General features: G+C 53.8%; 1 protein-coding gene across 1 annotated transcript; it reads left to right on the top strand.

Moving 5' to 3' along the window:
* Positions 1–513: 513 nt before the first annotated feature.
* Positions 514–12,606, top strand: IP6K3 (inositol hexakisphosphate kinase 3). The gene is made up of 5 exons (XM_047858269.1): positions 514–934; positions 7,505–7,718; positions 8,863–9,038; positions 10,046–10,221; positions 12,139–12,606. The coding sequence occupies exons 1-5, from the start codon at positions 736–738 to the stop codon at positions 12,604–12,606; spliced, it is 1,233 nt and encodes a 410-aa protein (XP_047714225.1). The 5' UTR covers positions 514–735.
* The last annotated feature ends 403 nt before the right edge of the window (positions 12,607–13,009 follow it).

Raw genomic sequence — 13,009 nt, 5'->3', positions numbered from 1 at the left:
TCTCAATTTTGTCCTAAGTCCATGAGGTAGGTATCCTTACTATTTCTTTCTATAGATGGGGAAAGTGGGGCCCAGAGAGGTTTGGTAACTTCTCAAGGTCACACAGCAATTATGTTGTGGAGCCATGATGCAGACGGATGTGCACAGCTGTGCCGTACAAAACTGAAGCTTTCCTGTACCCCCTAAGCCCATCCATGCAAGAGGCCGAGTGCCCCAATAGCGGGGACTCTGCTCTATTCTTGGGCCTGGAACGGACGTTCCCAAAGGCAGGCAGGAACCATGACAGGAATCAAGACAATCTCTGCATTCTGGAAGCCTACAGTTGTGTGTATTATTTGATTTTTTTTTAATTGTTTCAGTATTTAAATTCAAAAGGCACAGAACAGTATTTACAGAAGTCTACCTCTCATCCTGGCTCCCTGGAGGCAATCACTGTTACCAGTTTCTTGCAACAGATTATTCTGGAAGTGATTGATGTCTCTTTACAGTCTTATTCAACTACCAGTGGGTCGTGGCTGGGAACCGTGGGTCCTTCTGCTTCCCCCAGCACACCGTCTCCCTCACGTCATTTCTACCTTCCTCCTCTGCTCTCAGGGGTCCCCTCCCAGGCTCACAGAGAGACAGCTGTGCCCTGACGGTGGCGAAGGCCAAGAAGGAGAAAGCTGGGGAACGCTGACAGCCTGCCTCCTGTCCAGGAGCCGCTACCCCTACCCCAGGCCTTCCTCCTGTGGATACATGGTTGTGCAGGACAGCACGGATGCCGGGGATGCCAGAGTGGGCGTGCAGCTAGAGCCCTTCCTGCACCAGGTCGGGGGGCACCTGAGCGTGATGAAGTATGATGAGCACACTGTGTGCAAGCCCCTCGTCTCCCGGGAGCAGAGGTTCTACGAATCCCTGCCTCTGGCCATGAAGCGGTTCACTCCTCAGTACAAAGGTGAGTGTCCAGATACAACTCTGTGCCTGCCACACTGGGTGAGGCCTAGCCGCGTGCGCCCGCCGTTTCCTCGTGCCGGGTGGTGTGTGTAAGAGTTGCCACGGAGACACGCCCCCCCTCCCACAGCCCGGTTGGCCTTCACCGTCCTAGTTTCTCTGAACCCTTCAAGCCTCTGGGCCTGGAGTCTAATGCCGTTTGGCAACCCTACAAATTAGCGCAAGCCACCAGACTTCGAGGAATTGAGAACGGAATAAAATGATACCCCAGCCCCACCCTGCTCTGCTAGGGTATCCGGTCTGTGCTTCGGGAGTGCCATGGCTGGGTCTCGTGACCAGGGCTGGGAAAGACAGGACGGGCTGAGGCCTCCTTCATGTCTGGAGGCCCAGGCGGGTGAGAGGAGCCTCAGGCCTGGGTCAGGGCATGAAGGAGCTGGGACCTGACAGGTTTAGAAAACCAGAATTCCTGCCCTCAACTTGTGGCAAAGCCAGGGCCATGGGTTGCCTTTGAGGTTTAGCTGGGGAAACTGGGTACAGAGCAGTGTATGTTCTAGATCCGAGCACAAGGTGGGTTCTGGGGAGTGAAGGCGGGGTGGGGAGGGCTGCCGTCTGTGGGACTCCAGGCAGGGGCACTCTTGGCAGCCGGCCAGCATCCATGGGGCAGGCTTTTTGTGCACACCCAGCCTTCAGTAAATGCAGTTCACAGGGCTCTGCCAGCCTCCAGCCCCTCAATGGGATGAGTGCCCAAAAATCTCTTTTAAAGGTGTTTAGATGTTGTGACTACAAGCTTCTGCCCTCATTATCTAAGCATCTGTAGTAAAAGTGATGATAATCTCCAAATAAGTCAGTCAAAAATTCACTTGCATTTCAATGATGAAGATACTTGGGAAGGATGGAGCCTATCTATATGGGTGTTTCTCAGAGTGTGACCTGGGATTGACCAACTTTACCAGAATTGCTGGTGTGTGGGTTACAATGCAGATTCCCAGGCTCCATTCCAGACCTGTGAACCAGAACCCCTGGGGTCAGGGTCCAGGAATGTGTATTTAGCGTGTTCCAGACTGAGACTGACTGATAGGGGGTCAATGAGCCCTAGGCAATGCTTCAGCCCCAGCCTGCCAAGACCTTCTGAGAGTCTGAGACAAGACCCACGAGCATCATACGCTAAGAGACAGGGGCGGACGGGTGGTGTGCAGCCTGTGTGGGCCTCCCCTGAGGCCTCTGGGGCCGTAGGCCGGTGTTGCCCATCAGTTGTGGGTCACTGCCCATCTTGTCAGAGCACCCACTGGAATGAATGTCTGTCCTTTTGCAACTAAACTCAACCTAGCAAAGCGGTGGCAGGATCTTGCGTGGGGTGGCCTCCTGCCCACAGCATTTCACGCTTGTTGGACACAGCTTTGAAGCTGAGACAGACTGCCAGGACGGCCACAGGCAAGGCAGGAAAGTGAAGGAGGCTGGTTGGTCTGCAGGACCCCATCCTGATGCTCTCCCTGTGTCCCGTCTACACGTGCCCATTCCTCTGGGCAGGGGAACAATGGCACCACTCTCAGGCACCCTCAGGCACTGGTCTACTGTCCAGACCCCTACTCCACCCTGCCTCCCAGTTCTAGTTGGGCCCATCCCCAGTACTGCCTGCCTTAGGGCCCTGCTGACTTGATAGATTAATTTCAGCCAAGGCATCACAGCTACGTGTATCAATGGCCATAGAGCATGCTTCAGTCTCTGCCTTCCCCTAGGAGATGCTGTTTCCACACAAGTCGGGAGGGGACTGGGTCAGGGAAACACATGACACCCTCCGGCGAGACCACACAGCCCTGCTGAAGGTGAGGCAGAGCTTCCACACTGGGGCGACACCCAAACATGAGGTTTCAATGATGCAGAAACACGGATTCACTCAACAGCCAGAACACAATCCATGAGGTGCCACGGGCCAGGCACCACCTAAGGAAACACACATCTAGGGAGACACAAGAGAAAGGCGCCGAACCAGGACCCTCACACTCTCAGATGCCTGGAACAGGTTGCTGAGGTCAGGTTTTAGATGGGAAACAGTCCCTACAAGGGCCCTCGGGCTGCGCGGGCTTCTTGTTTCACCGGAGAAGAAAAGTGGTGTCAGCTTGGTGTTCACTCAGTGGTTTCCACGTGTTAACTCAATCCTCACGACAACCTTCTGACGGAGCTACTATTATTACCCCCATTTCACAGGTGAGGAAACTGAGGTACAGAGAGGTGACATGACTTGCCTCAGGCCACACAGCCAGTGAGAGGCAGAGCCAGGATTCAAAGCTCCGAGGTCTGGCTCCCAAGAGTGGGCTCTCGGGCACCCAGGCCCGCTCCACCAGCACAGTCACCCAAGAGATGGGCTCCTCACATGCCAGTGCTCAGGGGGTCATCTAGCCCAACAAAGGAGGGGATGTGACTTGCCCTGATCCGCTCAGCTAGCGACCTTAGATCAGGGAGGCTCGAAGGCCCACAAGGCTGCCACAGGGGGGTCTCCCTTTTTCTCCCCCATGGGACATGGCCCCAGAGAGAGGGGTTGTTTCTCTAGTGGCCACTGCAATGCCATGGAGCACACCCTCTCCCTTCTCACTGCCCCGTGCTGTGGTGGCATCAGGGAGTGTTAGGCACGGATATCACTCCCAAAGGTAGCCTCCCCATGCCAGGAGCTTGCCTCGACCTCCTGCTGGCCATGGCCAAGGATGGCCATGACATCTTAGGGGCTGCATCCCTCTGCCTCCCGGTGTACCTGTCAGCTTTGAGTGAGCAAGGACGTACTTCTAGGTCCAGCTGGTTGACGGATGAGCCAGATTCATATTACAGACACCGACAAATAAATGCTCTCACGAGCTTAAAAATAAATGCATGACAGTATATTCATGGAGGCTGGGGAAGCTGCTTGGCCAAACCGAAATTGCTGAGATGCTCCGGGCATGGCGGTTGGGCCGTAAGCACTCTTGTCTGCCCAGCTGGCAGGGCTGCAGGTTGAGGTGCTTGGGGAGGGCTGGTGAGCAGGCAGGCAGGGCTCCCCTGGCCAGGCAGAGGCGGCAGAGTGCCGGGAGCCCATGGCCCTCTGAGGCCTAGTTCCCACGGACACACAAGGCAAGCTGGAAAGCCAGGCCGGGCCCAACATGATTCTTGACTACAAACCAATCCAGGCCCTGAGGAGTCTGGATTCCATTGACACGCTGCTTCAGTAAAGAGCTGGCATGTTGAGACGGCCAGGCGGCTATCTGCTATGGGTCTCAGGCTTCAGAAGGAAGGTCTGGGCTGAGCTGCAGAGTGATGTGGGAGACGGAGGGAAGGCAGATAGATGGAGACACAGAGCCAGAGGCGTGCAGGAAGCCGGAGCAAGAAGGCACAGACCTGGAGTCTGGCTGTGTAGCTCTGACAACATGAGAAATAGAAATGCCTTTTGGATTTTATTGGTTTTGGGTTCTCTGCACCTCTGCTCGCCTCCATTTATTTAGACACTCAGATCTGATGAGACCAGACAAGAGCTGGAGCCTACGGAAGCGGATGAAGGTCACATTTCTTGTCCTTCCAGGGAAGCCTCCCGGGGTTGAGGCTCCCCGAGACAGCGGTTTCTTGCAGGCTTGGCACCATAGTCCCACAGATGGGAGAGGCCAGACGGTGAGCTGAACTTTACAAGTCCCCAAAGGGCCCTGCCCTTGGCTGGCACACCATCCAGGGCTCCCCCAGGCAGCCAGGAGACTCCAAGCTCCTCAAGGACAAGCACCAAGGCCGGTGCTCTCCTTTCTCCACTGTGGAGTGGTGGCTCTGGGGCCTGGTGCTGGTTTCTAGGTCAGTCCTCCTCCCCAGATCATGCACAGAGACCCTCCTGCCTGAGAAAACAGGAATGGAAATGTAAACACCATGTCCTCAGGCTTTTCGGCACTCCCAACCCTCTGTACTGATGACCCTCTCACACATTGGTGGCCTCATGGCTTCTCTGTCTGTTCCCACGGAACAGAATTGCCAAAACAAATGTGATAGGGACACAGCAGGAGTGTCCCTCGTCTACACACAAGTAAACACAGCATGATGACACCGGAGTCTCCCGATGAAGTCCTTGGCTCCGTGGTACAGCTTGTTCCTTCTTCCGTATCCGCACCTGGTGTGGCCTTCTCAGAGCTCCACTGCTCACAAACTATATGACCTCGGGCAAGTTATTCCAGCTCTCTGGGTCTCGGTGACCACAGGCAAGCACCTTACAGGCTAACTGTCACTCAGTGGAAACAAAGCAAAAGCACGCAATGCTGGCACCTGGCAGAGATTATCACTACGGTAGCTCTTGCCCTGACCTGCATCAGCCCTTGTTCTCACGAGCGGCACAGCTCAGGCGGGCTCCACCGAGAGATGCATGCCAGTGTGCAGGTAAACTACAAAATGCCAGGTTCAGGTACAGTATTACTAGTAGTATCATCACTAGTTCACAGGACTCAGGGGCCTGAGAGATGCTGAGGCAGAGCAGAATTTTTTTAAAGGAACTGGAAAAAAACTGCATGTCACTGTCAGGCTGCAAAATTAGGGCACTGGGAATCCGAGATGACAGGACTGGCCCAGAGAGACCGCTGAGCCAGACGCAGATGGCCCTGAAGAGCGACTTGCTGAATTATAGAGCAGCCCTGAAAATGAGCGTCCGCCCCGACCAGCCCGGGCAGGGACGCGAGCAGGGAAATCAGCTGCGTTGAGTGCTGGTTCAGCAGAAATTACCACTTGTGCTGAGAAAGTGACCAAGTGGTCGGGGGAGGAAATGAATACCTGAGAGGACATGATCACATGCAACCCACCTTCTCTCAGTCAGAGTCCCAGCAGAAAATGAGCGGTGTGTTTAAAGGGGTTTAAATGGGGGCGCCTGGGTGGCGCAGTCGGTTAAGCGTCCGACTTCAGCCGGGTCACGATCTCGCACTCCGTGAGTTCGAGCCCCGCGTCGGGCTCTGGGCTGATGGCTCAGAGCCTGGAGCCTGTTTCCGATTCTGTGTCTCCCTCTCTCTCTGCCCCTCCCCCGTTCATGCTCTGTCTCTCTCTGTCCCAAAAATAAATAAACGTTGAAAAAAAAAATTTATAAAGGGGTTTAAATGAAGAGAATTTTTAGAGGGACTGCTTGTAGAAGGGCATGCAGGATTAAGGGAACAACTGGGGGTGACGAGGCACCCAGGGACCAGCACCACTGCAAGGCTGTAACCATCCCTAGACCTGAAGGGCCGAAGTCAGGGAGTGGTGTCACTAACCCAGCAAGAGGAAGGCCACAGAGGGACAGGATGACGCTGCAGCAGGGAGGGCGCCGCTGGGATAAGTACCTCGACCTCTCTCCCACCCCGCCCCATCTCCTGCCAGTGCCAATGTCCTCCACTGGCCAAACCCATGGGAAACGGGGCAGGGGGGGCAAGGAAGCCACTGGTGCACCCCACAGGGTCAGCCTCTGAGAAGGCAGGTTGGAGACAGGTGGAGAGAAGCTTGGTGGGAGGAGGAGCAAACTGAATACTCATGGCATCAGCTACAGAGGAACAGGGAACTAAGAACTACAGAGATCCAGTCCTCACAAAACCATTCACATGGCTGTCTCCTGCCACCACCGAGAATAGGGTTCCACCTCCACCAGAACTCTGGCGAGGCTGAGCACCCACTGATACTGAGCCCCACGGAGAAAGACCTGGGCTGTGCCCTCTGAGCAAGAAATCCAAAAGGGGGTGCCCACAGAGGCATTGACATACACGCCAGAGCTAACTACCTGACCTGGCCGACATCGTGGAGGGGAAGCCCAATTAGCACATTTGTTCACTGGGTCTCCTCACCCTCTTCACTCTCATAAGCAGCGACTGGAGCAGGCTGTCGTGCCTTGATTACAAACACCGATAGTCAGGAGGTACCATAGCTGGAGAAATCCCACCAGTCCTCTGTTTTATATCAAAGAACCATGTTCTGTCAATAATATTCATGTGCTATGTGTCTAACTGAAGGAAATGGTAAGCATCAGTGTTAAAGCCAGAGACGGGGTGGGGACAGGGTATAAATGAAGGCAACAGAGAAGCAGAGCCCCCAGAAGGCTGAGGCGAGCTTCCTGGCAGGAGCTGGTCAGACATAGATTAAAGGAAGGGAGAGCAAGGATGATGAAGGAGGCAAAGGGGAGGCACGGAATGGGCCCCAACTTCCCGCAAAGCCACCCTGGGAGAGGGGGCCCTCTTTGCAGAGGACCGGCTCTGATGACCCAAAGTTGGGCCCCTCTGGAAGAGCGGTATTGTCACTGGGAAGGTGCCACTGTGCACAGAGGAACCAGAAGGCGAGAACAAAATGTACAGGACCGGCTTTGCGAGCATGAAAGGACAGAGAGATGCAATAAAGCAGAGGCTGTGCCCAGATCAGCCCAAGGCTATTTTTTTGCAGGCTCCATGGCCCTGGGCTCATTCTGGAACAGTCCCCATAGCTCTTCCTTGAGAGGAGAGTTAGGGAAGCGGAGAGGTCGATCAGTGCCATTAGAACTACAATTCAAAAGGATGTCACCCCTTGTCACGCGTCCACCAGGTAAATTCCATCTGGTTTTCCCCTCCTCTCCCTCCCCCCGTGTGCTCTGCAGGCACCATCACGGTGCATCTCCGAAAAGACAGCCGAGGCCATCTCAGCCTGGTAGCGAACCCACTGAAGGAGAACCGGGGGCCCTTCAAGGTCTCCACGGAGTCGGCGGCAGTGGCAATATGGCAGACTCTCCAGCAGACCACCAGCGGCAGCGGTGGCGCCCACACCCTCGCCCAGTGGCAGCACACTCAGCTGGCACACTCACTCAAGAAGAGGTGAGGGCCACTTGGCAGGATGACAGAAACTCACTGGGGATCAGCACCGCTCCCACCTGGGCCAAGCCTAGCAGCTCCCCAGTGGGGCCAAGAAAGTGAGAAATTCAGATGAAGGCTCCATCTAGAAACACCAATGTGACCAAAGAAACGAAAGGACTTCCGTTCATGCCATTTTAGAGGGAGGACTCCGATGCCTTTCTCTCAGCAGCTGCCGCACATGCAGAGTCCTGCACAGAGCAGGCATTTAGTACACGCTTGTTTAATTACATACCTGTTTCACTGAGACCATGAAGTGTCTCTGGTGGGGGGAGGGGGTGGAATACAAAGACCCAGAACAGTTGACACGAAGGAAAAGTGGCTAATGGCAGTCAGAAGTCACCTTTCCTTAAGGGCCAGGAAGGGACGAGGAGAGAGATCAACACAGCCACCCTGCGGGACCTAGGAGACGCAGGCAGCTCAGGGCACTCGAGGTCCTGGAGAGGTCTCCAAAACCTCTGATACTGTTAGCTGACCTTTCTCAGATGGAAAGCACCCCTGGGGACTTATAAACCATTTACGGGGAAACAAAAGGGAGCTAATACAATGAAAATACCTCCCTTCCCCAAGGAGCACAGTGGATGTAATTAAGCCTCTTGGCTCAGCATCAGGAAGCGGGTACACATTATCTCCGTTTCACAGATGGGGAAGCCAAGGTGCACAGGACAGGAGAGAGGGTGGACCAAGGATCCCTGATTCCCACCCCTGTTGGCATTTTGAGGTCTCGAGGAAATAACAACACGGCACACAAACAGCCTAAACCCCGAGACTTCTGATTCCAGGCAGGGTCGCCGCCCCCGTGCTATGCTGCCTCAATAGTGCGAGAGTAATCCAGATCACTTACAAGTGAACTAAACCACCACAGCCCTCTGATGAGGTGACACGCTCTAATGAATTATTCTGGGGTTTAGAGAGACCCCCTGCCAGGGCGGCAAGGTGGCCTGATCTGGTGCCCAGGGCCTGAATGCGGCAGGAGGGACTCTCCGAGGCCCCGCAGGCTTCCTGGAGAGTAGCCAGAGACAGTGCACTTCAGCGTCCAGCCCAGGAGAGCCCAGTCACAGGGACAGGCACCGGTGCCCTGACTGTCGTGCGCTTCCCTCGCCCACAGCTCAGCCACGTCACTCCTGAGGTCAGAGTTCCACCTCAACGCCCACGTGTCCTCGCTGGTGGAAGATGCTAACGGAAACCAGGCCGAGAGGAGGAGCTTTAACCCGTGGGGTCTGCAGTGCCACCTGGCCCACCTGACCCGCCTGTGCACTGAGTACCCGGAGAACCAGCTGCATCGTATCCTTGCCAGCACTCCATGCCCCCTAGTGGGGTGTGGGTGGGGATTAAGAACAGCCATGCCGACGGAGGTGGGAGGGGAACAGGGCCAGGGGAGGGGTAGGTGGCAAGACAGAGACTGACACGTGAGGGAGACTTCGAGGCACAAGCCCTCAAGCCTAGGACCTAGAAGAAATCTCATCTCTCCAAAAAAAAATCAGAGCGGATGGGGAAGTCAGACTGGGATCTGGTCAGGCCGCTGCCTCTGCCACCCAGGGAAGCAAGGACAGGCTGGGCCAGGGGTCTCTGGGGGCAGACAGGAACGATGACTGCCACGCCGGGTGGGGGCGGCACACCCCATCCCCTCTTCTATCCCTCCAAATCCTCCTTGCAGATGTCTTCCTGTGGAGCTGATGGCATGAGGGGGTGTGGCTCCCCCCTTAGGGAAGTGCCCCTAAGTGGACTCTTAGAGGAGTCACTCCCCCCTCATCCTCAGGCTGCCATGTTCTCAGCGAGCACATTTAGGCTTGCAATGCCCCTTTGTCAGCGCCGGGCTCCTTCCTGCAAACGAGTGACTGGTTTCACAGTGTTTACTAAGACACATCTGCAACCCTAATCCCTAAGAAGCTTTTGCAGGATAATTACTCCGCTGAAATTAATATTCCTGCAACTCATCTCCAAAGCTAACATCAACCCACTTCTCCCAAAAGGTATTGGCCCATTCAGTGACTTGAGGTTTTAGCCTTATGATTTTCTGCCATAAAATGTAAATTGGGCATGGCCTGCCAGGGATTTCACGCCCGCATTTAAATTTCAACCTCAGAGCAAAAAGGAAAAGGAAAAGCAGCTCACAGGCTCATAAACTCCCCCTAAGTAAATGGACTTATTAAAGCAGCCTGCAAAGCTAATACCTTGAATTCTTAAGAGGGACGCCGGACTTGTCTGTAAGGAGAGAAAGGAGAGAAGAACTGGCACTCAGGGTGGGGGCCTTCACGTCCTCGGAGCCTTCCTGAACTTGGCGTGACCAGGGTTTCTGTTGCTGGAAAACGTCGTGTCACAGTACAAGTACCCCTGTATCCTTGACCTGAAGATGGGGACCCGGCAGCACGGGGACGATGTGTCCGAGGAGAAGAAGGCCCGTCACATGAGGAAGTGTGCTCAGAGCACGTCAGCCTGCCTGGGCGTCCGCATCTGCGGCATGCAGGTAGGTGGCAGAGGGCCCGCTGGACGGCGGGGCGTCCTGGCACGTCCACTGTGGGGCAAGGATGTCTCCCAACTGCCACCACTGCCCACGGAGCCCTTCGCTTGGGAAGCAACACAGGAGGCAGTCGGGCACAGCCCTTCCGCCCCGGAAATGCATACCTGGTCTGTGACACACTGGGATTTTTTTTTTAAGAGACCCTTTCAGGATAGTGGTGTCAAAAATCCACCATTTTTAAACTCAGTCTCAGGGTCTCTGGCAGCTGAACTTCCCGGCAGCCACGTGGGTCCTGCCCATAGTGAGAGCAGACCTTTGACCGCAGCGTGTGAGCAGGGGCTGAGGAAAGAGCTGAAAAGGAGCCTCTCCGCTCACTCGCTCACTCGGTGCACTCCGCTTCCTCAATTACTTGAATGATAAAGTCGAACCTCTCCTTCTCAGGGGCTGTTGAGGCACTCTGCTCTTTGAATTCTTATTAGCCATTCCTTCTTCCTCCTCCACCTTTTCTGCTTTTCGCTTCCTGTTCTGGTTAGTGAAATGGGAAGGTGGTAACCTGTTCAGCGGAGGCAAAGGAACGGTTAATTTTTTTATTGCCCAGACTCTACCCTGTTTTTTGCAGCTCTGATGTGGCTTGTGGCAGAGGGGCTGCAGAACGGGAAGAAATAAACTTTCCCCACGCGTTCACTCTTACAGTCTATCTCCTCAAAGCAAAACCAGACACCGATTTGACGGTACACGTTCAAGCTTTCCTTAATTGAAACTGCCACCCCTTGAAGCTGGAAGTTGAGTCTATAAATTTGTTGCACAGATGTCCCTTGGGAGGCTTGGAACGCAGTCCTCAGGAGAATGCAGTGTGATGATTTGGGGTGTAAATGGAATCTCTCTCTGGACCTCAAATCTTCTGAAATTGATCTGATTTATTTAGACAGTGACACCCGTCGTGTATTTATGACGGCTAATTTAGCAGCCGATCTCCAGCCCTCCAAAGCAAGTCTATCATATCTTTCTGATTTTTTTTCCACACTGGTAGAAACATATCACATAATCTGAAGGCAGGAAAGACCTGAGAAACTGTCTTGGCCAGGTATGGGCTGCCCTTCCCAGGTGAGCCAGGGAAAGGTGTGCCAAGTCATGGCCATGCCAGCCACTGGCCTTGGTACAGCCTCTGCCATCTGAATGAAATGGGAGCGGTTGCCACTGTCCCCCCATCAGCATCTCCTCCATCTGCTCCCTTCCTGTGGCCAAGACATGACAGGGGAGGGGAGAGGAGCTGGTGCCAAGGCGGACCCACCAGCCCCACAGAGCTGCTGTGAACTGCCCCCCACCCACCCAGTCCAGGCTCCCCTCAGCTGCACTGGCTGATCCATACCTGATCGAGCCCATCTTTTTATCTTTTTCTCTTCAGTCACCCTGCTCTACCCCAAGAGCTCTGTTTCCTTAGAATCTGCAGAGAAAGGACTTTATAAACTTCATTGGGGAAAATTGAATCTAGTTGGCTTTCCAAGGCCATTGGCTGTGATTTCAGATTCCTGCTAAAGCTTACTAGCTTGGGTTTGCTAATATTTGAATTGAAGAGGGCCAGAAGCCAGGGTTTAAATCATGATTTGGAGGATGACATTGGAAATTCACAAGAAAGGCAATCCAAAGCTTTTCCTCATGGGTGGAGGGTCACCTCTGTGGGGTGAAGGATCTTTACACCTTGGATTCCTATTAAAGGCCTGCACAGAAAGCATTTTAAAATGTGAAAGTTCCACTGGTGCTTGATGAAAGATCATCCTTCCATTCATTTCAGCCACTCTTGCCCTGCATCTCCCGGAAATCTGTTTATATATCACGTTAGCTTGTAACACTGCAACCATAGCAGGGACAATATTTTTTTTAAGTTGGCAATTCTTCACATTTTCTTTCTCTTTTTATTGGAAGGTTTATCAAATTGATAAGAAGCACTTTCTCTGCAAAGACAAGTATTATGGAAGAAAACTCTCTGTTGAGGGGTTCAGACAAGCCCTCCATCAGTTCCTGCATGATGGAACCCGCCTCCGGACAGAGCTCCTGGAACCCATCCAGCGCCAGCTTCGGGCCCTCCTCTCGGTCATTCGGAACCAGAGCTCGTACCGGTTCTACTCCAGCTCTCTCCTCATCATCTATGATGGGCAGGAGCTGCCAGAAAGGACCTCAGAGGGCCTGCATCCTCCGGAGGCTCCGCAGCCGGACCACGGCAGCTCTTCTGGAAGCCTCTCCAAAGTTGACATCCGGATGATCGACTTTGCTCACACAACATACAAAGGCTCCTGGAATGAGCATACCACTTATGATGGACCAGATCCAGGCTATATTTTTGGCCTGGAAAACCTCATCCAGATCCTGCAGGATATTCAAGAGGGAGAATGAGGCTTGTTGCGCCTATCCAGATTTTTCTGGAGCGCAGATATCAAAAGGGACCTATTGGCAGCCGGGGTACTCTAGACACTGTTAGAGGTCTTTGTAATCATTATATCCATGTTTGAAAGCCATACGTGGCATATTAATGGCTGCTAAAGAAACCAGCTCTGGAGATAATTCCATGTACTCTGGCATCTTATGCTAATGCTGGTCGTCAGAGGCTGGACACGCAGTGTGAAATGGCACCATTTTAGAGTATACTGGAAGGCTGCAGCTTGAGTGAGAAGCCAGCATTACAGTGAGATTCTGGAGAATTCGCATTTAAAAATGCTTTTTGTTGTCATGCCGAAGTCTTGGCAAGCTGTGAGGCAAAAAACTCTACTTGAAGAAGACTCGAAGAGGGAGTTCATGA

Source organism: Prionailurus viverrinus, chromosome B2 (genome assembly GCF_022837055.1).
Source record: "Prionailurus viverrinus isolate Anna chromosome B2, UM_Priviv_1.0, whole genome shotgun sequence".
Classification (NCBI taxonomy): Eukaryota; Metazoa; Chordata; class Mammalia; order Carnivora; family Felidae; genus Prionailurus; species Prionailurus viverrinus.
Note: the sequence above shows the minus strand (reverse complement) of the source record. Positions and strands in the feature narration are given on the sequence as shown.

Excerpts from the sequence above, each read along its gene's own strand:
- IP6K3 (XM_047858269.1), top strand. The coding sequence starts at position 736 with ATGGTTGTGCAGGACAGCACGGATGCCGGGGATGCCAGAGTGGGCGTG. Across the intron at positions 935-7,504 it reads GTTCACTCCTCAGTACAAAG|GCACCATCACGGTGCATCTC; the intron begins GTGAGTGTCCAG and ends TGTGCTCTGCAG. Across the intron at positions 10,222-12,138 it reads TCCGCATCTGCGGCATGCAG|GTTTATCAAATTGATAAGAA; the intron begins GTAGGTGGCAGA and ends TTTTATTGGAAG.